At 39.8% G+C, this 26348-nt stretch overlaps 3 protein-coding genes across 7 annotated transcripts in view; 1 reads left to right on the forward strand and 2 right to left on the reverse strand.

Annotated features, from left to right (window-relative positions):
- Positions 1 to 22096, reverse strand: part of LOC122069941 (transcription initiation factor TFIID subunit 4b-like) — a 31025-nt gene extending 8929 nt beyond the window's left edge. Inside the window, exons 1-4 of one of the 5 annotated variants that reach the window (XM_042634023.1) lie at positions 21818 to 22096; positions 17816 to 17864; positions 17605 to 17703; positions 17354 to 17459 (exon numbers count right to left, since the gene is read on the reverse strand). In XM_042634023.1, coding sequence (XP_042489957.1) covers positions 17354 to 17459; positions 17605 to 17643 — 145 coding nt within the window. In that variant the 5' untranslated portion in view covers positions 17644 to 17703; positions 17816 to 17864; positions 21818 to 22096. Of the gene's footprint in view, positions 1 to 17353; positions 17460 to 17604; positions 17704 to 17815; positions 17876 to 17995; positions 18070 to 21801 lie in introns of those variants that run through there. The other 4 variants (XM_042634021.1, XM_042634022.1, XM_042634024.1 and 1 more) reach the window with 4 other exon arrangements.
- Positions 19774 to 21290, forward strand: LOC122069942 (transmembrane 9 superfamily member 7-like). Its single transcript, XM_042634026.1, is given in 2 exon segments — positions 19774 to 20368; positions 20371 to 21290. Coding segments are annotated over 2 exon segments (1515 nt in total).
- Positions 22097 to 24051: 1955 nt separating the features above from the next.
- LOC122069943 lies at positions 24052 to 25459 on the reverse strand. The gene is made up of 4 exons (XM_042634028.1): positions 25374 to 25459; positions 24778 to 25009; positions 24375 to 24537; positions 24052 to 24251 (listed from the first exon to the last, which is right to left on the reverse strand). The coding sequence occupies exons 1-4, from the start codon at positions 25457 to 25459 to the stop codon at positions 24052 to 24054; spliced, it is 681 nt and encodes a 226-aa protein (XP_042489962.1).
- Between the last annotated feature and the right edge of the window lie 889 nt (positions 25460 to 26348).

The raw sequence follows: 26348 nt of genomic DNA on the forward strand, positions 1-26348 counted from the left end.
CAATATCGGGATTAGCTCTTGGCCTCAACACTCCCCCTCAAGCTGGAGCATAAACATCACCCATATTCAGCTTGGTACAACCACTGCGAAAGCTAGGTGTAAACAAAGACTTAGTAAACATGTCAGCTAATTGATCCGTCGACGAAAAAAACGGAGTCTCAATCAGCTTCTTCAGAACAGCATCACGAACGAAATGACAATCCACCTCTATGTGTTTGGTCCTCTCATGGAAGACCGGGTTACTGGCAATGTAAACTGCAGCTTGGTTGTCAGAATACATCTTCATTGGCTTGGTCAATGGAAATCCCAACTCCAATAGAAGCGACCTCAACCACATCAACACAGCCATGGTATGAGCCATAGCTCTGTACTTGGCCTCTGCATTGGACCGAGCAATAGTAGTTTGTTTCTTACTATGCCATGTAATAAGATTCCCTCCAACAAAGATATAGTATCCAGTGGTAGATCTTCGATCACTAGCAGAGACAGCCCAATCAACATCAGAGTAGCTAACAAGCTCCATATGTCGATTAGAACGGTAAATCAACCCCTTTCCAGGAGCACCTTTTAGATAACGAAGAACACGGATAGCAACATCCCAATGGGCTTTCTGAGGAGACTGCATGAACTGACTAAGAACTCCAATAGCATAAGAAATGTCAGGAGGAGTCACAGTCAGGTAAATCAACTTGCCAATCAAACTTCTGCACTGATGCACATCCTGAAACGGTTCACCATCATCAACACCGAACTTTTGGTGTGGATCCATAGGAATATCAACAGGTCTAGATGCAAGCATCCCAGTATCAGATAGAAGATCCACAACATACTTTCTTTGAGACAAACTGATCCCTTTCTTGTAGCGGATCACCTCAATCCCGAGAAAATAATGGAGATGACCAAGATCCTTGGTCTGAAAATGACACTGGAGATGAGCCTTTACTTCAGAAATACTTGCCTCATCATTGTCAGTAAGAATAATATCAACATATACTACCAAGACCACCAGCTTGTCACCTCTACGATGAACAAAAATTGAATGATCAGAATAGCACTGAGAAAACCCACACGTGACAATGGTGGCATTAAACTTGTCAAACCATGCTCGAGGGGACTGTTTAAACCCATAAATAGCCTTATGCAAGTGACACACACGACCTGTATTCTCCCCTTAAGCAACTTAACCAGGAGGTTGCTCTATATACACCTCCTCTTGAAGATCACCATACAAAAAAGCATTCTTGATGTCCAACTGAAATAACGGCCAATCAAAGTTAACAGCAAGAGATATAAAAGGGCGAACAGAGTTCAGTCTGACAACTGGAGAGAATGTCTCAAAGTAATCCACACCATAAGTCTGAATATACCATTTGGCAACCAGATGGGCCTTTAACTGCTCAACAGAGCCATCAGAATGATACTGAACACTATACACTCAGCGACACTTAGCCAGGTCCTTACCAGATAAATCTACCAGGCTCCAGGTACCACAACTCACAAGAGCATCCATTTCTACATCCATGGCAGCCTTCCATCCAGGAATACGAAGGGCATCATTATGGGAACGGGGAATGGGTGTAGTGGAAAGGGATAGGGCAAGGCCATGGATGGGAGAGGGAAGATGAGATAATGACATAAAATTATCAATAGGGTACACAACCATGGATTTCTGAGTACAGGAACGTGTACCTTTACGATGTGCAATCAGTAAATCATCAGGTGGAGGAGGAAGAGGAACTTCACCAGCGGACAATGATAGTGGAAGGAGTAAAGCTTCAGGGTTAATTTCCGCGTCTCCTGGCCATCCAGTTTTCTTCCTACGCTGATAAACCTGGAGTGGAGGTGAGGCAATGGTACCAGGGGCATCAGGGAGGGGTATACGAGAGGGTATGGGTGGAGAAGACAACTCTGGACTAGACTGGGACACCTGAGAGGAATAAAATGATGCACCTTCAAAGAAGGTCACATCAGCACTGACAAAATTCCCATGAGTAACGGGGTCATAACACTTATATCCTTTCTGGGTACGAGAGTAACCCAGAAAGATGCACTTGGTAGACCTCGAGGATAACTTATCAACTTGCAGATGCAGATTATGAACAAAACATACACACCCAAAGACACGGGGTGGAACAGTAAAACTGGGTAAATTAGGAAACATAACAGAAAATGGAGACTTATCTGTCAAAACAGAAGATGGCATACGATTAATCAACTAACAAGAGGTTAAAGCACCATCACACAAAAAATGTTTAGGGACATGCATGTGAATCATAATGGCACAGGCAACCTCAAGGAGATGCTGGTTCTTACGCTCTGCTACCTCATTTTGCTGTGGGGTATAAGTACAACTAGTTTGATGTATCATCTCATGGGTATCACAAAGCTCAGATATATCAGTTTGAGCATATTCTAAAGCATTGTCAGAACGAAAAATCTTAATAGGAATGCCAAACTGAGTCTTTATTTCATCATAAAATTTGTGAAACACATGTAAAAATTCAGATCTTTCCTTTAACATGTACAATCATGTAAGGCGAGAATGGTAATCCACAAAAGTCACTAAGTACCGAAAACCAAATCTGTTACTGACTCTGCAAGAACCCCATACATCAGAATGGACTAAAGAAAATAAAGACGGACTACGAGACAGAGCGAGATGGGAAAGACACGATGATGTTTACCCAACTCACATGCCTCACACTCTAACCTAGAGGCAGACTTAAAACTAGGAAATAAGAGTTGTAACCTAGAAAGTGACAAATGACCTAAACGACAGTGCCATTGGAAATGAGTCATGTCCCCAACAGCCGTAGCAGCAGCAGTAGGAGGACAGCCGCGGTTGAGGTAGTATAATCCATCCTTTTCACGCCCTCCACCAATCGTCTTCCTTGTGTGAAGATCCTGAAAGACATAGTAGGAAGAAAAGACGGTTACTGAACAATTTAAAGAACGAGTTAATTGACTTATAGAGAGAAGACTTAGTGGAAAATGAGGGACATTGAGGATAGAAGATAAATTAATGGATGGGGTAGGTGAAATAGTATCATGTCCAAGGACGGGTGTGGAAGTGCCATTAGCAAGGATAACAAAGTTTGAACTAACATTAGTAGAAAAAATCTAAAAAAGTGATGACTTACCGGTCATATGGGCAGAGGCACCTGAATCAATGATCCAAGGAGTGGATGTAATAGTGAAAAGGGCTGAAGTACTTGTGTGAGCTAGAGTAGCAGTGGATGTAGACGCACCATTAGATGTATTAGAGGATGCCTCAAGAGTGTGCAAGCGCCGGAGCAACTGACTAATGTCATCTCACAGACCGGTAGCTGAATCTCTTGATGAAGGTGTTGGTTTAGGACCAACTAGAGCCATTGGGTCAGTACCATCATCAGACACTACATGATTAGCTAATTGTGTTGCCCACTCTGGTTTATCATGCTTTGCCCAGCAAGTCTCAACAGTATGGTTGGGCTTTCCACAAAAGGTGCACTGGCGAGCTGAACGATCAAAGGGTTGTCCACCAGATCCTCGACCAGCCGACCCACATCCTCCCCCACGACCATGACCACGTCCACAGTTGGCATGGAAGGTAGAACTGCCTTTGGTAGACTGATCAGGTTTAGTGGAGGAGGTAATGTGCTGCAGGCGTAAGTATCATTCAGAGTAGACACAGTATCTCCAGCAAGTAAGTGACCTTTCACTGCCTTCAAGTCATTGTTCAAACCAGCCAAGACTTTAGAGACGAAGAACTCGTTACGTTGAGCCTTCAACTTGTCAATGTCGTTGGAAGACATTTAGTTCTTCAACCATTCCTCTGAAAGTATTGTAATATTCGGAAAGGGGCTTGTCCGACTGGCAAAATTGAAACAGTTTTTCATAAATATCATAAATCCAGGTTATATTCTTTTCCTGAGAGTAGGTCTCCTTCAAATCATTCCATACTCCCTTGGCAGTAGAGTGAAACATGACATTGGCAGCGACATCTGGTTCCATACTATTCCATAACCAAATTGAGATTGATGCATTCTCTTTCTGCCATTGAGCATAACCAGTATCAGATTCTTTGGGAGGATCAGAGGTAGTGCAATCAAGTTTATCCTTCGCTATTAGTTAAACTTTGTCTGACTGAGCCCAAAGAAGGTAATTCGAGCTTCCCTTAAGCTTGATAGAAGTAATCTGGACAATTACATTGTCCGATGCAGAGGAGGTAGTAGTAGGAGTAGCAATAGTCTTGGTCTCAGCCATGAGTGCAAGAATTAAGGACAAGGATGTATTGCAAAAGCAACTAAGTATGAAGAACTCACCAACCAAACCGGAACAACTGCAGCCAAAGAGCAATTAGACCTAAAGAACCGAAAAAAAAATTCCAGCCGATAGTTGCTGCTGATAGGTGAATGTTGACTTTGATAGGAGCAGCAAAGAAGGCTTCAAAAGCCTAGGAGGGAATGTAGATGGGTAGTAGAAAAGCAGCACATCAAACCGTGAAGTAGTAGGGCTTCACACATAGGGCAGCAGCCAAAAACAAGTCACATATAGGCGGCAGCCATTAAAATTCTGCAAAATTTGTATATCGGCGTCAACGAGCCCAGAGAACTAGAGTTGAATCTATGTAGCAGTGGTAGAACGACCTGATTGTGTTTTTCTCATTATAATCAGGTCAAGAAATTAAGATATGGGCAGCAATAGGTGGCTGCGCACCAAAAAGAAGTCGCGCAGGGTTGTGATTAGCAGAGAATGATGATTCAGTCCCTGATTTGATTACAGAAGCTCTGATACCATGTTACAATCCCAGATTCCTACAATCAACTCAGCAAAAACAGCAAAGAGAACTAGAAGAGAAGAGAAGAGAAGAGAAGAAGAAGAAGAAAAGAAGACAAGTCTGAAATCTGCCCAGAAAAACAGAGCAGCCTGTGATCAGTCCAATATGAGACTAATCGCAGGCATCATTAGCATATATAGGTTTAAAACAAGGAGTACAAGGACTAAAACACCCCCCATTACAAGTAATAAACCCTAAACAGCAAATAGAGACCCGATAGGACCAAACTGACCGTATAAGGTCTAGTGGCTGACGCTAATCCCAATATCGGGATTAGCTCTCGGCCTCAACAACATGGATGTATATTCAATATGCAATCAAAGGATCTCGCATGCTTACCAAAGAATCAACTCCATGAGCTTGCTAGCATGCCCCAGCAAGAAAATGTTGCGGAACGTGAACAAATAAATCATGTCGATTGCTCAACTGGGCTATCTTACTTGGAGCTGAATTTGGTTTTTTCGGTGTTCTCGTTATAACACGCGGGCGTACTCCTTGTGATAAATGATAAATGTAATCTGGAATAACCCTTCCAACAAAGGATAATGAATAACAAAAAGTTTACTCATGATTAACCCTACCCTCAAATCTCAAGGCCGCAGGACCCCAACTCAAGATGTTGTAGAGACATTATTTTTCTTAATGCATAGGCATTGACCGTGCCACTTTCAATAGATCTCCAATCAACTAACCTGTCTCCCAACGATGGATTTGCATCTTTCCCAACAACTACCTCTAGGAGAAGTGGTGAGGAAAGACATGCATAGCTTAGGCCTTGTATCAAGTATGACCTCGAATAGAGCTAATTGGAGGGCAAAGGATCGATGTAGCTGATCCCATTTAGTTAGGATAAGGCTAAGTTATTGCTGTTTGTAGTAGTCTATTTACTTTGGGTTTGTCTTGTAGTCCTTTATACTTTTGGTAGAATTTAGTTTAGAGGTTGGGTACGAGTCTTTGTTTATTCTATTTCTGTTGTGGGCTATTTTATAATTCGGATTTTATTGAGTGGTAAATGACGTTAGGAGTTAGTAGGAAGTTGAGTTTGAGTCACTTTGAAAATCTGTTTAGTTTTAGATTACGATTGGGACTGTTTTGTCCATAGTTTTTAAGGCGCTGGTACTGATGCGGTCTAGAGATAGTAAGGCAGTGCTCCGCCTTATGTGAAGTGACGCCTTATGGGTTTTTTTTTTTTAAACACATTTTAAAATTACTTGATGAAGATTCCAAATATAGATTTTTTATTGGTAGGTGTATGGTTTTGTTAACACTTGAGATGTATGGGATTAGCTTTACTCCATCAAAAATAACCAAAACAAACAAAACAAAAACACGATTCACAAACAGGGTTTGGATTTTATCAAGGGTATTAAGAAAGGGCTTTGAGAAGGAATCAAGGAACAAGGAAGAACCATTGATCCAAGCCACCATTTTGCTCCAGCAACGGTGAGCTTCATTCTTCTTTGACGGGCGTAGAAATATAGTGGATGACCTTAGGACTTAGGCACTCATTTTGGCATCATAGAGGTATGTATAATAAATACTTGTATTTTTTATGTCTTCTTTTCTTTATATTTATAATTTTGTTTCATAATTATGTATTTATATTATATGTTAATATGTTATGATGAGTAATGATTGATGATTGATGATTGATGATTGATGATTGATGAAGATGAACTTAGTTTATTCACTTTATAAATTTGTTTTCTTGATGAATATCTTACATTGGTATGAATATGAACATTTAATATTTATTTAGCATATGAATAATAGGATTCAACTAGGATTTGAGCCAAATAGATTGGTTTTATAAAAAAAATTACACAGGAACGCTTTAGTCGATAAGGCGACGCTTTATGCCGCCTTATCGCTAAGGCGACGCTTTATGCCGCCTTATCGCTAAGGCGCTCTGAAAGAGCCTCAAACGCCTCCGTCGCCTTACCGCCTTAAAAACTATGGTTTTGTCTATATGTCGCTGAACGCATTTAACCATGGATTCTCAGATTTTAATAGAGAATGAATGATGTTAGGGTATGGTACTCGTTTGACACTTGCCTGCTGTTCCAATTCACCGCATGTCTATCGTGCTTTATAGTTCCAACTCCTACTTCGACTATAAATTAAAACAAAATACAGAGAACTATATTCTGTGTTTGGACAGAACTGATATTGCAATCTAATCAAATCAAGTGACAGTAACAAACCTTACCAGACTCATGTCTGGGACCAAATGAAACAGTTGAAGACTAAATTCCTGAACTGGCCCCCAAGTCTCATATAGGAAATTATTTTGAAGAAAAAAAACTGCAAACCCAATGAATGCTCTCTTCCAGCTGGCCCCATGTGCTCTACATATTGCTCAGATCCGTTGCTGCCACTAGGGCCCTGGTGGGGTACAACATAAGAATTGATCCGAAGCCATGGCTTAAACTTGAATTTTCAGCACTTCCTGGTCCTTTAATGTGAATACAGTTTCTGATCCATGCAGATGGTCACATGACTCATATGATGCCTTTTTTATGCGGAATCCGGGGCAACAAAAACCCTATTGGGTTCAAAATGGGCCCGCACGGATACTATTGCCACAACAGAGAAGGTGGAACACTAGAAACAGCGAAGGAAAAAGAGCTCTTCAGTTGGTGTCAATTGAGCCTGAAATTTCAGGCGACGGGTTGCAACTCAAACCTCAATCAATTCCAACCCCTGAAAGCCCCAACGATTAAATATCAATCTGCTTGCTCAAACCAGATCTAACGGTAAAAGGGAAGGCCAGGTCTAAGTTTCAATTGCAACTCCTTAAACTCGCAGGTCTTTGAACTAAGGTTTTGCAGAGAAAGGGTGACCCTAAGGTGAGGTATCAAGCTTCCAGAACTGAAACTGAGAGGATGACGACCAAGTGAGATTGCGATCCCCATGATGAGAGATCTGGCTCTCTCTTGCTGAACCAAGTCTGGACAGGGTACAGAAGTGACAAGAAGAACAGAAGGGAGAGAGATCGCAGTAAATAAAGGAGTGGGGAGCTCACACAACACAGGCCACCAAACACTCAACGAAATCATTCAATTCATTTTTTCTATCTTCATTTTCGGTTACAACTAAATATTTAAAGAAAATAATAAAGAATCCTCATTTTCTGCGTCAGGTTGACAGCTGGCACTTGTTATAATTAGCCATAACCTGTTAAGTCTTTTTGCATGGATCCTTGTGTTCATCCTTGCTTGGAATCTCTATGTAGCCAACCCCATTAAGTTGCGATAAGGTTTTGGATGTTGTTGTAATAAAGACTCCTCATTTTATTCTAAAGCTAAAACACAACTTGATTCTAACATGGACTTTACAACCACAACAACAAACAACTAAGACTTATCCCAACTTAATGGGTCAACTACATGGATCCATGCTAAAAACAGGTAAATACAAAAGTGAGTAAAAGGAGAATAGCACAACATTTAGCTAAATGGGGTCGGCAACATGGATCCTTGCCTTCCAAATGGCTCTATCTGAGGTCATACTTGGGACAAGACCTAGACTATGTATGTCATTCCTCACAACTTCTATAGTCATTTTAGGCCTGCCATTAGCTATTTTAGCATCTTCAATCTGAATCATATTGCTCCTCTTTACTGGAGCATCCCCCAGGCCTCCGTTGGACATGGTTATATCACCTCAAACAACTTTCACAGAGTTTATCATTGATCAAGGCAACTCCCAAATTATCTTTACCATGTCCATTCCTTACTTTATCCTTCCTAGTTTTGCCACACATCCATCTTAACATCTTCCTCCCTACTATACATAATGTATCTATATGACACATCTTTACTGCCCAACATTTTGCCCCATACATCATAGCCGGTCAAATAACAATCCTATAAAATTTTCCTTTAAGCTTTAAAGGAATAAATTGGTCACACAACACTCCAGTCGCACCTCTCCACACTCCAATCACTCCAGTGAAACATCAACCTCTATGTCAGCTTCTTTATTTATAGTTGACCCCAAATATCTAAAATAGTCACTTTCGGTATCTCTCTTTCCTCAATTTTCACCATATTGTTATCCATCATAGTGTGACTAAAATTACGCATCATATATTATGTTTTCGATCTACTTATTTTAAAATCTCTTGTTTCTAAGGTTGATATTCATAGCTCCAAGTTGGTGTTAATTCCAGTTTTTGCTCATCTACCAAAACGATATCATCGGCGAAGAGCATACACCACGAGACCCCGTCTTGAATGCTCTTAGTTAAATCATCCATGATAAGCACAAACAAATGGGGGCTTAAGGCTGATCCTTGGGGTAACTCAATCGTAATTGGGAATTCACTACCTTAACCTCCCACAATTCTCACATTAGTCTCCACACTCTCATACATGGACTTTAAAGTTGAAATCAAATCCTAAATCAAACAACCACTAATTAGCCAATTCAAATAAAATAAGAGATTACAAGATAAATCCAAATATTAACTCTAATTAAATAACTAAACTAAAATACCCTACCAAAAAAAAACCCGATTGAAATGGTTCATCTCCGTTTGGATTCCCAAATGGGTTCGAGCCGATCCATGGAGGTGCTCCTGCATCAAATGTGTGTTAATAATCTACAACCATTCAAATTGATCCGCTACTTTATAATTTGGGAACTGAGTTTCTCATCAATGATATTTAACAATTGCATTGTTTTTCAGAAGTAAGGCCCCCATGTTTCCTAGAGCTTTAATATTGTCATCAACAATACTCATCTCGGTGAAATTTTTTGGATAACCTTCATGAGACAAAGACTAATTGCTCCAAAGCATGTCTCAACTCTGATCTCATCCTCCAACAAGTTCACCAAGTTCAACGGTTACCTACTTCGTGATGTCACTTTCAATGTTGGGGACTTGCAATATCTAAACTTGGCAAGCCCAATATACGTTTTTCTAAACCAATGCCACCATATAAAGCAAAGTTTCACTTTTGTCTATTTAAAAGAACTTCATCATTCCACCTTGACAGCCCCAAAATGGGAAATATCGTTGTCGCCGGAAGTGCGATTCTTTCTTCTGGTCAGCTGTTTTTGGTCAGTGCCAGCTTTCGTTAGGTCCCCATGACCTCTTCTTTCCTTTCTTTCTTCCTTTTTCTTATTCTTTGCTTGTGAGCACCTCCTTTTCTTCTTTTTTTCCCACCATGCTTCTTTCTTTCTTACCAGGCGACGACGGGGACGATTCCGACAATGGCGACGACGATACACTACAAGTGCAGGTGGTTATGGATTTGGCCCAAAACCTCCTCGTTGTTTCCTGCATCCTCTCCATCTATTTTTCTCTTTTCCAAAGATGCCCCAAGTGCTGCTCACCCTCCTCTCCCCTATGCAACGGTATAGGTGCTGCTCGTTGAGTCCAAGTTGGACTTAGATGGGTTGAAGCTCGATCTCCCCGACAAGCCATGCTACTGGATCTTCGATTCATTAACTGTTGTCTGCCACCTTCAGTTGAAGATGGGCAGGTTTTGTGAAGGCACTGGTAAAGTGATCGAAATCGATCTTCATATGCTAATCCTTGTGTTGGAGATGATGAGGAGGGCATTTTGGTTTTCACCTGGGAGATGGTTCTTGTAGAAAAGCTCGATCTTTTTGCTCCGCTCAGCTGTAAGAATCTTAATGTCTTCGGCGACATTGACCCCACGCGATGGAGATACATCACTACTGATGGTTTCCCAGTGATAGAGTCCTACATGGGTGTGTTGATTGTAGATAAAGCCGATGAGTGGTGTTGTGCCGACGATATCCTCTCCAGGAGCATATGGGAGGTGATACCGATTGATTTTGACTTGCGGACACCACGCGTGTACAGTCTCTGCTTCGGCATGGATCCATTCCTGACGATCTCTGCATCTGGCCGACAGCTGACTGTCCCCTGTGCCGTGCGTGCCTTTGCATCTAATCCTTTGGTGATGATGTACCACTTGGCGTGGAGTGAGGACTCTCCCATTTTGTTTTCCATTTCCTATGCTTGCCTTGCTGGCTGTGCTTACAGTATTTTTTCTATTGTTGGTTGTGCTTATAGTCTATTTTCTAGGGTAGCTTTTGGTTTTGTCTAACCCCTAGACTACGTTGGGTCGTATGCATACTGTGACATTTCGTGTCTGGCATGCGGCTCTAATTGGCCTATTATGGCTCTACATCCCTCTCTCATGAAGGAGAAATTTGCAGCTAATTGTCGTTGTACCTATAGCGAGTTTACTAGGGAATCTTTTGGCTTCGTCCATACCCTAGTCGGGAAGACCGTTGTTTTTGGCATGTCAAACAACATGGTCATATTCCATTCATTGGCTCTTGGGGTTTTGTACCCTAGCCTGGTGTCTCTCATGCCTTTATCTGCTTTGTATTCCATGGTCTTTTATGAAGGAATTTCTAGTAGCAAAAAAAAAAAAAATTCATTCCAACTTCACACCTTTTGAAATGCGAATTGGGCTGGTATCCAGATGCCAAAACATTGATTAATGCAAATATGCACACGTGGAGCAATCCAGACCCATCTGGGTATCCAGACAAAGATGAACCGAATCCATATTGAGTCCTTAGTCTAGTAGAATTTTAGAAATTTATTTTATTAAGGAAGATTGGCTTTTATTTGATTTTATTCACTTTATTTTAGCAAGTTGGGTTCACAGACAATTTAGAGAGTCTTCGTAGAGTTGGTTTGCTTAGTTACGGTTAGTTTCCTATTTTAGTTGATTTCCTTTTTATGTCTTTATTTTCCTTATATAATGGTTCTAACCATTGGACAAATCAGAGAATATAAAATATGAATTGAGTTGAATGTTTGTAAGCCTGTGGGCGTGTGCAATTCTTTCTTCCCTCCTTTCTCAGTGCGAATCTTCTCCCTCCCCTACAACTTTGAGACCCATCTCAGGGATTTCTTCCCTTTCCCACCGGCCCTCCATCATTGACAAAGGTATGTCTTAACAATAATCTATCTCCTTTCATGGATATATCGAGAAAACAAACTGTTGAATGACTGCCCACTAAGCCAGGGTAGAAGATTCTCACCAATACAACTGCTAAGGTGAGGTTCTACAAAATACTATCTTCATAAGGAGTTGGGTATTTATATGGTTCATGTTCCTACAGTATGATGGAAAACACTGGGGTTCTCATCTCATTTAAAACCTGTATTTCACGTCAGCATCAAACATTTCTAAGTCAATTTCCAATGAGTTAGGGATAAGATGGCTCAAAAAGTACTTAAATTTTGGAATTTTCTACACGTGGCTACTGGGAATGACCATAAATTTTTGCTTAGTTGAAAATTCATTTTTAATCTTCAAATGTGTATCTTAGGGAGATGTGAACATGATTATGCATGTGCTTATTCTACAGTGTCAGGTCTCTTAGGAAGCATTTATCAACAGAAATGGTCTCTGAGGGTTTGAGGCAATGAATTCTTGTATTCATTCATTATAGATGCAATAAATAACACGCTGGTTGGCCATTGTACTTGAGAGGTTTCTGTTCTTCTTAAGCACTTCCAGAAAAATAGTACCTTGTTACATAAATTGATTCATTCTAACACCCGACAATGCATGCTAGGTCCAACCTTGTGCTTTGTTGTGGTCTTTTAATAAACAATTTCCTGATGACTCGTTACAAGAATTACCCATAATGGTCCTGATAATAACAAAGGTTTCTTTGTCCTTTATAAATGCTTCACATCTAACAGCCCTAGTTTCACTTAGAATGAATTTATTATGACACCTAGTTGTGTAGGGATTTACATCGAGCTAGACCTTTTGGTGCATTTTTTGGATTGCAACAACATCCTTAATGCAGACTAGGATAGATAGACTAACCAAGCCTTCAACTGCAGGATTTTACAATCAGAAGAACAACCAATATTACCCAAGGTAGGACAGCAATTCCACATATCAGAATTAAAGAAAAAATAATCCCTCTATAAATCAGATCTCAAACCCAGAAGCTGGATTCTATGGGGCCAGACTATAAACCAGATAATAAGGCTAACCAGAAGTAGGAATAGAAGCCTAACAGTTCACAAACCATAATAAACATCCAAAGAAACAGAAGAGGACAAATCAGACCTATCGGTTCTGGTTCCTGTTCTATAAGGTCACTACAGGATAAAAATCAAGAGATTTTTAATATCTTAAATTGGCCGGCCAAAATCAGCCCAAACCAGGGTCAAGTCTCACTTGGGTAGGGAGGAAGGATCGACCAGAATTATAGCTCAAACCAACGGCTGGAAGTGCTTTAGGTAGCAGAGAGCTGATTGTGAAATCTAAGAAAATTCTGGGCAGAATTGGAATTTAAATACCTGCTTCATTGAATAACAATAAACTCCTTGAAAAAAAAAACCTTGAAAGGAATCTCTTGGGCTTCACACCGCAAAGAGTCACCGGATAACACATCAGTCCACCACTTTGATCAAACACAAAGCAACCCTCAATAGAGAAGGAACAACAATAGCAGTTTTGTATTCTGACGATGTGGACAAGTCTTCGCATAGTGCCCAACCTCTTGGCAATGATAACTTTGCATTTTATTGCCACTAGTCATAGGTGGCTTCCCTATGTCAGAATGTGGAGGAAACGTGGCATGTGTAGGAGCTGTAGTAATAGAGTTAGGTGCTGGAGATTTTTTTCTCATGCTCTCCAGCTTGAAAACCAAACCTTCTACCTTCCGGTTCTATGAGTTCCTCTGCACGAAGAGCCTTGTCAAAGAAATCTCTCATTGTATACACATCAGCAACACTGATTCCCCTATTAATTTCAGCTCGCAATCCCAATTGAATCTGAAATAGTAATTGCCTTTCATTTTCCCTAATGTCGGTACAAGAATAGAGTGCACCAAATTTGTTCATGTACTCTGCAACAGTCATATTCCCTTAACGGAGAGAGTTCAGTTGATCCTGTATGTGAGCTTTGAAATTATGTGGCAAGTACTTGTTAGCCAACTCTTGCTTCATCTCTTCCCATGTAATAGGTTCTCTACCACAATCTTCAAGTTCTTACTCATGGGTTCTCCACCAATCACGAGCAGCCTCAATTAGCTTAGCATGAGCTAATTTGATTTTCCGTTCCTCAGATAGATTATAGTAATCAAAATAATCATCCAATGCCGCTATCCAGTCATAAAACATTTGGGGATCATGCCTACCATCATATTCTTTGATGACAAGCTTGACCTTTTGTGAGTCTCCTAAGTGCCTATGGTATGTAGGACGTTCATTGTCAAAATAACTTCTCACATGTTTTTCAAAAGTTGGTGGTACTACACATAGTTTTTAAGGCACTGCTAAGGCAACTTGGCGCTAATGCGGCTTAGAGATGGTAAGGCAGTGCTCCGCCTTACGTGAAGTGGTGCCTTATAGGTTTTTTTTTTTAAACACATTTTAAAATTACTTGATGAAGATTCCAAATATAGATTTTTTATTGGTAGGTGTATGGTTTTGTTAACACTTGAGATGTATGGGATCAGCTTTATTCTACCAAAAATAACCAAAACAAACAAAACAAAAATACGATTCACAAACAGGGTTTGGATTTTGTCAAGGGTTTTAAGAAAGGGCTTTGAGAAGGAATCAAGGAACAAGAAAGAACCACTGATCCAAACAACCATTTTGCTCCGGCAGCAGTGAGCTTGCTTCAGCAATGGTGAACTTCACTCTTCTTTGACAAGAGTAGAAATATAGTGGATGACCTCAGGGCTTAGGCACTCATTTTGGCATCATAGAGGTAAGTATAATAAATACTTGTATTTTTTGTCTTCTTTTCTTTAAATTTATAATTTTGTCTCATAATTATGTATTTATATTATATGTTAATATGTTATGATGATTGATGATTGATGATTGATGAAGATAAACTTAGTTTATTCACTGTATTGATTTGTTTTCTTGATGAATATCTTACATTGGTATGAATATGAATCTTTAATATTTATTTAACATATGAGTAATAGGATTCAACTAAGATTTGAGCCAAATAGATTGGTTTTATAAAAAAATTACACAGAAACACTTTAATCAATAAGGCGATGCTTTTATGCCCGCCTTATCACTAAGGCGCTCCGAAAGACCCTCCAACGCCTCCGTCACCTTACCGCCTTAAAAACTATGGTACTACAGGAATCCTCTATGGTCCTCTCAGATTAGGGTTAGGTCTCTTGTAAGTAAATTGTGCGGCTGATTGCATAGGAGCATCAATACCCTTAATGCAGGAGTAGATTACAAGTAACTAACTCCACAATTTATAACCCCAAACAATACAAATAGGACCAAGAAACAAATAAATAATACCATCAAATAAATCCCTAAGGATACAATATCCATAGAGGAGCAAAACCAGCCCAAAATCTAACCCGATAGAAGAGAGAAAGACCTGTTATAGAGCTGGAGAGAGAGAGAAGTGCGGCCAGGGCTGTAGGAGTCCGATTGAGTTGCACTCTTGGGCGTAGATAGTCCCTAAGGAGGGTACAAAAACCCCCAAAGTTGAGAGGATTCTGACGGCCGGTTGTGAAGCTACAAGCTTTCTTGATTTTCTGACCTAGGAGAGAAAACTGAGAAGAACCTTCAAGAACAGCAGCTGAATGCTTCCAACAGTGACTAGGTAAGGATCGTGGGACCCTTATAAGGCCTAGAATACCCTAATTGAAGACTTGGCTGAACAGAGTACAGAAGAGAGAAAGAGAGGAGATCAATCTCTCTCCTATTCCCACTAGGATTGCTGATCGGTTCTGATTTCTGGAGACTTTTATCAAAATCTGGATTATATCTCTTGAATGTTGCAGCAAATAAAAAAAAAATAAATAAGAATATAACAGATGGGGGTTGAAAAGGGTGAAAGAGAATAAAGAAAGTGGCTATCTCAGCCTGGGCTTCTCACCCATAGCTATCTCAGCTGCTCTAAGCATTTAATTGCATACTTTCTTTCAAAAATGCAAACTTTCTTTCATTCAAATCTGTTCAATAATGATACATATGCCTCTCTATTTATAGAGGGAAAGTTTACAATCATACTAATACTAGGAGCTAGTTTCCCAATAGGACTAGACACTCCTACTACAACTAAAAATTCAAAATAGGACTAGGACTTTACTTTATGACTCTAACATGGAGTAGAACTAACTAACTAATAGTTCATATAGAACTTTGCAACCAACTAATGACCTAATAGGTCTTTATTGAATTAAATAGCAACTAATTAAACTAACAAATAAAATCTCGTTTTCCTACCTTCTACCCATATTTTAGGCCCATTAAAGTGGCACATTTCAAAGAAAACCCATAGGATCAAAGGCCCAACACAAACATAACACAACCCAAGGCTTATTTGCAATAAAATAAGCCCAAGTGACTTATCTACATCAATCAAGCTCAGGTGGTACATGAGTACCATGAGTAGGTTGTTGTTGTTGGGTTTCCACGGCCAGCATTCTTGCATTAAGAGCCTTCTGTCCTGTTGTCAATGTCCATAACATCTCCATTATGGAAGCTATGGAAGTCATCATCTCAACAGTAGAGTTGTTCTCTGTCATGCTCAAATACCACTTAATGTAAAGTTGATTTAGACAAGTCAAACAAGCTCACAACTGCAGGATTTTTTAACCAAAGAACAACTATAAACCAACCCAAAAAAAATGCATAGGAAATCATACTATAAAGAATTACAGACAAAACTACAGCAGAATCTAAAAACTCAACCAAAACTGATGGCTGGTTTGCCCTAGGAAGATTCTGAAAACTCTCACAGAATCTGCAATTTTCTGGGTAGAACTGAGAGGAAAACTGAATTCAATACCTGTAAGAACCTAAGTAGATCAGTAACACTTTGTATCGTTAAGAGAAGAAGAAAAGAAAATAACTTGAAGAAGAAGAACCTCTCGGGCTTCACACCACAGAGAGTCAATTGGATCAAACACCAATTCCATCAGCCTTGATCAAACACAAGACAACTCTTCATGGAGAAGACAATAGTAGCAACCATTAATTTTTTTTTCTATCAAAATCATTCTAGCCTTAGGAGCCTCCTCTTCTTTATTTATAATGTAGATAGGGGAGAGAATTACAAATAGAAGGTTCCTTAAAGGAAACCTTAATTTAGTCTCCTAATACAATATTTACTAAAAACTGAAATTAGAAACTAGCTGAAAAATGAAACTAACTACTAATGACTTGACTCAACTAATAACTTGATTCCTAAGAAAACAAATATAACTTAAACTAAACCCAACTTAAAATAAAACTAATGAAAAAGAAAACAAACTAGCAATCCCGTATGCAACTTTAAAGTCCTTCTTTTAGGCCCATAAAAGTCGTCTATTACGCTCATGTATGGAACCCAACCCTAGGCTTATACCTAATAAAACAAACCTATTTTGGTCATGAATCTGCATCAATCCTTGTTCTTCCTCATAAAAATTTATTTATTTATTTCACCTTTTTTAGGAAAGGCATTGTCATCGTTCGCATGAACAGGTGACACGCACACTCAAGGAGATATATATACATAGTAGCAATAGTGAAGGTACCATTTTCTGGAACTGGTGGCTGAGAAATGGAGGTATCCCCCTCTATGTCTCTATTTAAGGCAGCAGTGAATGCCTCTACATCTGCACCAGAATGCATGGTTTCATCCTGCAAATATTTGAAAAGAAAATTTAATTAATTTTCAAAATTACATATGACCTGAGCATGAAATAACAACCAGCAATGAACGATCCAACATAGGTAAACAATTTCAATAAAAGAAAAACGAAATTGAGGATGAAAGATCAATAACCTCGTCATCTTCAAGGAGCTTCATGATGGAGGGATCCATTAACAACGTGAAATTAGATGATTCCACTAGTTTGAATGATAAAAATTATGATTTCCGCTTCTGAGAATTGGGGGTTGGGGGGGGGGGGGGGAGGTTCATATTAGATAAAAGAGAAAAATCAATATTTATCAGAATACAGGGAAAATAACATCAATGAATTTTTTACTTTTACCATTCAGAGATATATTTTTAGCCGAACTAGGTAATTCTCACATCATCACCTGGGATAAACCTAGCATTGGCAATCAGGTAATTCTCACATCATCACCTGGGATAAACCTAGCATTGGCAATGCAAGACAAGAATGAATCAACAGAAAACAGAAGAGGAGGACAAAACTGAGTAAAAATACCTTTAAATAAATAAATAGTGGATCCACAAGGTCCTCAAATGTTGCATCCTTGATGGTAATTGTTTGAAAGAACCCAACCCAACTACCTAGAAAAATTGGAGGGTGGGGAAGAGAACAAAATAATTAACAATGGGTTTCTGAATACAAGGACTATGTTACGACTCAGCATGACGTTGAGGAGCTGAGTAGCACTTCTACCACGATAGCACCCCACTCGGCAAGGAGAAACACACAAACCTCATGAAGAGCATCCTAGGGAATATTCTATTTTTCTGTTAGAGGGTAGACAATTGTAGGGATGTTATATACACAGTAAGAGATGTGATGTAGGGGCAATGACTATATGAAAATTCTTTCTCTCCTCTTTGTTTTTCTAGGAGGTAGCTACCCTCGAAGTTAGCCTGTGACCTTTTATCTCGCCGTTCACGAAGACGTTCGTACCATTGGTGCTTTTATTGAGAACTATGGCCGACGGAACTTGCCTCGGCCAACTGGAGTCTGTTAAGCTCCTCAACAAGACGACGGCAGCGCACAACGAACGTCTAAACTCCCTTCGATCCACCATCACCGTCCAACAATAGTCCACCTCTGAGCTTATGTTGCGATTCACCACCATTAACAATCGCCTTGAGCAAGCCTTGCGCATCAACCCATCTTCCCCACCTGAAATTTCTTTTGGCTGTCCATCCACCTATACCTTACCACTGCTACATACCACTCAGCCTCATACCACCCAAACTCGTGCGATTCCCCTTGATTTTCCCAGATTCAATGGCATTGATCCAGTTGGATGGATCTTCAAGGTCGAATACTTCTTCGATTACCATGGTGCCGCCGACAATCAACGCCTTATGATTTCTTCCTTCTATATGGATGGCCCTGCCCTCTGGTGGTTTCAAGGGGTGCTCCGTGTCGTTTGGTTCACTGCCTGGCCGGATTTCACTCAAGCATTGAAGAGTCATTTTGGGATTTCCAAGTTCGAGGATCTTCAGGGCACTCTGCCCAAACCCATACAATCGGCCCCCATTTGCAGACCAACAATCTCGAAGTGAAGCTTCGGCAAACCTCACCGCCAACATCTCTCCACCAAGTTTAATCAGCCGTTTCATTTCTAGACCTCGATCCGACATCCCCAATGAAGTATTGGCTCTCCGATCAAGTTCTATGTCCCAAACAGTTGGTCTCATCCATCAACAAGAAGAGAAATTTGTTGAAGTCCGACACCTTACGATCCAAACTAGCATAACTGCTTGTACTCAACCACCACTTCTCCCTTCACCGGCACTCCCACCAGCCACTGCTGCCCCGTCTGATCATCGGATCCCAAAATCCGTTGGAATTTGAAGCTCAATGCTTCGAACTAACATGACCACCATACCTCAATCGGTCCCGATCCAATGTCCGACCTAAACAGAGATGCAGCTCTACCGAGAGGAAGGCCTATGCCACAACTTCTATGAGAAATTCTCCCCTAGCCACAGATGTAAGCCTCGCCAACTATTTTTTCTCTTGTATGAGGATGACGCCCTAACTATGGATTTGTTGGATAAAGACTCAGCAGCAGATGCTGAACCTTCCATTCCAATCAACTTGAATTAGTCGATGGAGATTTTGAATCATACTATGTTAGGCTACTCTTCCCCCTAACACTACGGATGTCAAGGACTATCGTTAGAACTCCGATACAAATTATGGTTGATGGCGGCAGCGCGCACAACTTCGTCCAAAGTCGGGTCGTCCAACATTTTGGTCTCGTTATTAAAACCTCTCCCATCATCATGGTCTTGGTCGGAAATGGTGATTGCATTTCTAGCAAACGGGTTGAGAGACGCCTCCCAGAAATTTTAGGAGAGCTGCTTCAAGTGCCTCGTCAAAGAAGGGATGCAAGCCAGTTAACAACTTATGAACATGGTTTCTGTGTTAGACTCAAGGGATCCTATGCTGGGAGCAAAGCTGAGAAATATTATGTCCATAACCACTTGAGCTTCATAGTCATGTATCACAAGAACCTTGAGACTGCTTCTACTCACGTGGCTGGCTTTGAGGTTGCTCTAATCAGCATTGATCATGAGTACAATGCTTGGGATGATATGGACACTCAATTGGTAAGATACACCAAAAATATAATTGAAGGTAAGGAGTTTGTATTTACATATGATGTTTCTTTCAAGCCTAGTGAAATCAAGTGGGCATCTAGTTGGGACACCTACCTCCTTATGAATGAAGAACAAATCCATTGGTTCTCCATTCTCAATTTTCTGATGATTGTCCTCTTCCTTTCTGGTATGAGAACTCTCTGTAGAGATATTGCCAACTATAAACAGTTGGAGATCAAGGATGAAGCCTAAGAGGAAACTGCAGGGTGGAAGCTTGCCCAGGAAATGTTTTCAGACCCCCCATCAATTCTGGTTTACTCCGTTTCTATGTTGGGACAGGGGTCCAGATCTTTGGAATGACACTTGTTCCGATGAGTTTTGCATTAGTGGGTTTCCTATCACCTTTAAACCGAAGGCAGCTTATGACTACCACAGTTCTCTTGTGGGTTTTCATGGGTTTAATTGCAGGTTACTCAGTTCACTGGTACAAGATGTTCAAGGGTGCAGAATGGAAGAGAAATACTTTGAAAGCTGCGTTCATGTTTCCTGGTATACTCTTTGCAATCTTGTTTGCGTTGAATGCACTCAAATGGGGAGAGCAGTTTTTAGGTGTGTTGCCCTTTGGCACCATGTTTGCTCTTGTATTCTTATGGTTTGGTATATCAGTACCATTGGTTTTTGTGGGTAACTATTTGGGTTTCAAGAGCCCAGCTATTGAAGACCCAGTGAAGACAAATCAGATCCCAAGAGAGATACCAAAGCAGGCTTGGTACATGAAACCAGCCTTTTCTATTCTTATCGGAGGCATACTTTCCTTTGGAGCTGTCTTTGTTGAACTCTATTTCATCTTGACATCAATATGGTTTAACCAGTTCTACTACATCTTCAGCCCCTTGCAAGCCTTAGACAATGTGGGGAAGGTCACTTGTAAACTTGACTCATCGGCCATGGCAAAAAGTCGCCACAAGCAGCGCGACTGCGAGGTAAGACATGCTCTAGTCCACTGGGGTGGTTTACCTTGGAAGAGGCTTCATGGGAAGACATTACTGTTATTCATTATTTCCCACTCGATCCTTGAGGACAAGGTTCCTTCGGAAGAAGATGGCAATGTTACGACTCAGCATGATGTTGAAGAGCTGAGTAGCACTTCTGCCACGATAGCACCCCACTCGGGAAGGAGAAACACACAAACTTCATGAAGAGCATCCTAGGGAATATTCTATTTTTCTGTTAGAGGGTAGACAATTGTAGGGATGTTATATACACAGTAAGAGATGTGATGTAGGGGCAATGAATATATGAAAATCCTTTCTCTCCTCTCTGTTCTTCCAGGAGGTAGCTACCCTCGAAGTTAGCCTGTGGCCTTTTATCTCGCCGTTCACGAAGACGTTCGTACCAGACTAACTGAACTTTAAGAAACTAGCTTTGCATCGACCTAGTTACTAAAGGACAAGAAACCTTCTCTAGCCCAAATCCTGCTTCTGTACTGATGGAATTAGTTTCCGGCAGAGTTGGGTATTTATTGTTAAGGATGCCTACAAAGGGGTAGATCATCTGGAGGTGGCTCTAAGGCAGAGTTGGGCATTTTATTGCCTTCATATTTTATCGAAACAAATCAATACATGTAATTGCTTTTCAATTTGTCATATAAAGCATGATCATTGTCTATAGAATTTGACAGAAGAACACAACACTGAAGAAAATCCTCACAGAGAAGTAAACTCGCCTGCCAAACGGAGAATGAGAAGAAGAAGAAAGGAGACGTCACCCTCCCGCCGCTGCAATCGCCCTCCCACTGCGGCAATCTCCCTTGATTGGGTTGTCAACTACCAATGGGAAGAGAAACGGAGAAGAAGAAGGGAGCAAGGGCTAGGGTATTGCCTACTGATGCTCGCCGTCGCCGACCGCCGGTAACGGAGATGGAGAAGAATAGGGATGGGGCTCAGGGTTCCGCCTCTTTGGTTTTCTTACACGAAGGGAGAGACGGGTATCAACCGGATTTATTGTTTTCTGATTTTCATACAAAGGGATGAAGGTCGGGTTATTTGGGGTTTTTTTTTTTTTTTCCTCTTAATGCAAACGTATACCCCAACAGTAAAAAAACGTGTATAAATCCGGTACCAATGGATTAATACAGGGAAACAACGTTTTTTTCTATTAAATGTTCGGAAACGCATTCTTTTTTTTATAAAATCGGATACACATTTAATAACTCATATAATACGAACTTTTCTAACTCTGTTTGAGAGCAAAGTTAGTTAGTATAGGAATGGCAATATGCGAGTACCGATATGTACAGTTATTAAATGGATCATATGGTAATAATACTTTGGAAAATTTATAGTGACACCTCCTAGAGAATGCCACTATTATCAAAACAACTTTTGCATAACTGAGAATTACGTTCGAGCCCCTTACCGTCAATCCGCAAAATGAGAGAAAAATCTGTTCAAAGAGAGCTATCGCCTCCTATGGCATTTTTTCTCTTTGGCCGTTCCAAGAGAAAAGAAGGGTAATAGGGTTTACAAAGATGTCAAATACCTTATTGTTATGTTTTGAGTTCAATTTACTCATTTACCCCTCCTCGTTGAATCAATTGATTTAGCACTTTTTGCTCAGAATCAATTGGGTGTGAAAAGCAAAGTTTTTATATGCCAAAAAACTCAATACCAATACTTGAAACCATGTTCCCAACTATGTGTAACATGTATGTGTATGGGTGAGACTCGAAAGAGGGTGAGGGAGAGTGACGTACATGAGTTGAGTCGTGAGAACGAAATTGTTAAAATACATTTTGTTGATTTAACCATGTCACAACAGAGTATGGTTCAACTAGATTTGATTACTTATCATTTGTTGCATGGAGATGATCCAAAAATAGATAGAGTTGAACCTAAGGTTCAACTCTTGGAAGAAGTGAAGTTGGGCATCTAGAGGCTAAGGTAACTGATTTGAGATCTACAAAAACATGTAAGGTTGGGCCGAGTTGACCTCATTATGCCTTCCAGAAATTTAAACTGAAGGAAAATTAAACATTCCTATAAATATATGATCTTACCAATAAACTATAAATCAATACCCTAAATCAGTACAGAGATGGGTTGCATACTGTTCACTGACGAAACATGGATACCAGTGGAATTCCAAGAAGCCATTGATGTCTCTCTTTGCTTGAACGACTGCAATAATGGAGTAGGGTTTCTCTCTCCTTGCCTTATCCGTATGCTCACTCACAAATGGGGAATTAGTGTGCGTATCAAGATTGAAAGAGGACCCTAATAGTCTTCCATTACTTATAACCACCCTCTAGTCTCCCATAACGGCTAGAGTGGTTAAAGGAGTAGAGAATCCCACTCAACCACAACCATCTAATAGATAGGAAGTGGAGTCCAAGTTAAGAGACGTTGTACACCGTCTCTCATGACTTAGTCAAATAATAGTTCACAAAATAGGGATTTAACAAATTAAATTTATTTATACATTAAATAAATTATAACATATAAATCCAACAATCTGCCACTTGGACTATAAGACCAAAATCACTAAAAACAAAACACACTTGGATTTCATCAAATTTCCTATCACTTGGCTGTATTACATAATATCTTGAATGAATAGTTCTATTGATGTGAATTATGGTGATCATGTGTCATTTATACTGACACACTCCCTTCCATAATTACTACACCAATAATTCCATTCAAACTAATAATTCCATTCAAACTGGTGCATAAGAGGGATAGACAAAACATAATGGTTTAAAAAAATAATATCTCACTCATATCAAGATAAATGTGTACATAAGGATAGAGTTGAGAAACACTCAGAAACATCAATAATATGATCAAACAAATATAGAGAGTATCTATTACATTGTGACCAATAAATTAAACTCTAACAAGTCCTATATCTAAAATAAGATCTTCAAAGAGTTTAGGCGCTAATGCTTTGGTCAACGGATCAACAAGCAATCATTAGACTTGTCTTTATATGAACTATAGACACCTCTTGTTTTTGAACGGCCTCCTTCACAAAATTGTACTTCACTCCAATATGCTTCGCTCTACTTGAATGCTTGTCATTCTTGGAATAGTACACAATGGCAACACTGTCATAATACATTCTCAGAAGCTTCATGATGGTGTCGACAACTCGAAGCTCTGAGATACAATTTTATAACCAAATTGCCATAGATGTGGCCTCAAAGCATGTCACAAATTCCGCTTCCATGGTAGAAGTGGAGACAGAAATCTGTTTCTTGGACTTCTAAGAGATTGTCCCACCAGCAAGTAAAAAGACATAACCAGATGTAGACTTTCTATTGTCGAGGCAACAAGCATAATCAGAGTCTGAACATTCGATCATTTCCAATTGATCAATGGCTCTGTAAGTGAGTATATAGTCTTTCGTTCCCTGTAAATAACGCATCACCTTCTTGGCAGCCACCTAGTGATCCATACCAGGATTACTAACATATTTGCCCAACATCCCAACTACAAAGCTAATATCTGGACGAGTACAAATCATAGCATACATAAGACTTCCCACACTTGAAGAATAAGGAATGTTTTTCATCCGTTCTCACTCCAGATCATTCTGTGGACACTGGCTCAAACTAAACTTATCTCATTTAATCATAGGAGCAACACTTGGTCTGCAATTCTTCATACTATATCTCTTTAGTACATTATTGATATAAGCTTTCTGTGACAGCCCAAGCAATCGACGAGATCTATCACGATACATCTCTATGCCAATCACAAATGAGGTCAAACCCATATCTTTCATTTCAAAATTCTCAGAGAGAAATGATTTTGTGTCCTTTAACAAACCAAGATCATTACTAGCAAGCAAGATGTCATCTACATACAGGACCAGAAATATAAAATTGCTCCCACTGACTTTCAGATAGATACACCTATCGAAGGTATTCTCAAAAAAATCGAAAGTCACTATAATGTGGTTGAACTTGAGATACCACTACCTAGAAGCTTGTTTAAGTCCATAGATGGATTTCTTTAATTTGTACACTAGACCTTCTTTTCCTTGTTCACTAAACCCCTCAGGTTGGTTCATATAGACTTCTTCCTCTAAATCCCTATTTAAGAATGCCATTTTTACATCCATTTGGTGGAACTCCAAATCATAATGAGCCACCATTATTAAAATAATTATAAGTGATTCCTTCTTAGATACTGGAGAGAAGGTCTCATAGAAATCGATGCCTTCCCTTTGAGTGAAGCCTTTTGTGACTAGTCTGACTTTATGTCGTTTAACATTACCTTTCAGTCATGCTTGGTCTTAAATATCCATTTACAACCAATCGCTTTGAATCCCGAAGGTAGTTCAACAAGCTCCCAAACATCATTGTCACTCATAGATTTCATCTCATCTTTCATAGCATCTACCCATTTAGTTTAATCATTATTATTCATAACTTGTGAAAATCTTGAAGGGTCATTCTTAATTCCAATATCAAACTCTGATTCTTGGAGATACACTAAGTAATCATCCAAAATGGCAGATCTCCTTACCCTTTGAGATCTCCTTTGTACTTTAGGTTCAATTACACTTTCAGTGTTCTCAGTGACAACCTCATCATGGAATGGTACATCCTCTATAGTTTGTTGTTCCACAGAATCGTTATTAACAATAATCTGTGGTTCCACAGGTTCGATATCAACAGTAATCTATGGAAGAACAATCCTATCTGAACATATATGAATCGGAAGAGAATTCTAAAGCTCCTCAAACACCACATTTCCTGGTTTATCACTCCCACTAATGTCATCATCTTCTAAGAATCTAGCCATTGATGTTTCCACAATCCTAATACTATGCGAAGGTGCATAGAACCTGAACCCCTTTGACCATTGACAGTAACCTATGAAATAGCAACTTATGGTCTTAGGGTTGAGTTTCTTTTCATGTGGGTTATACAGTCTGGCTTCTGCAGGATAGCCCCATACATTTAAGTGTCTCAAACTAGATTTATTTCCCATCCATAACTCATAAGGAGTTTTAGGGACTGACTTATTGGGAACCCGGTTCAAGATATACATGGCTATTTTCAAAGCCTCATTCCACAAAACCTCAGATAATGTTAAGTTACTCATCATACTTTGTACCATTTCCTGAAGGCTACGATTGTGTCTTTCAGCAACTTCATTTTATTCAGGCATACCAGGAAGTGTATATTGGGGAGTTATACCCTTCGATTTGAGGAATTAGGAAAATGGTCCTTCATTTTGCCCTAA

The sequence above is a fragment of the Macadamia integrifolia genome, unplaced genomic scaffold, assembly GCF_013358625.1.
Source record: "Macadamia integrifolia cultivar HAES 741 unplaced genomic scaffold, SCU_Mint_v3 scaffold773, whole genome shotgun sequence".
In the NCBI taxonomy this organism is placed as follows: domain Eukaryota; kingdom Viridiplantae; phylum Streptophyta; class Magnoliopsida; order Proteales; family Proteaceae; genus Macadamia; species Macadamia integrifolia.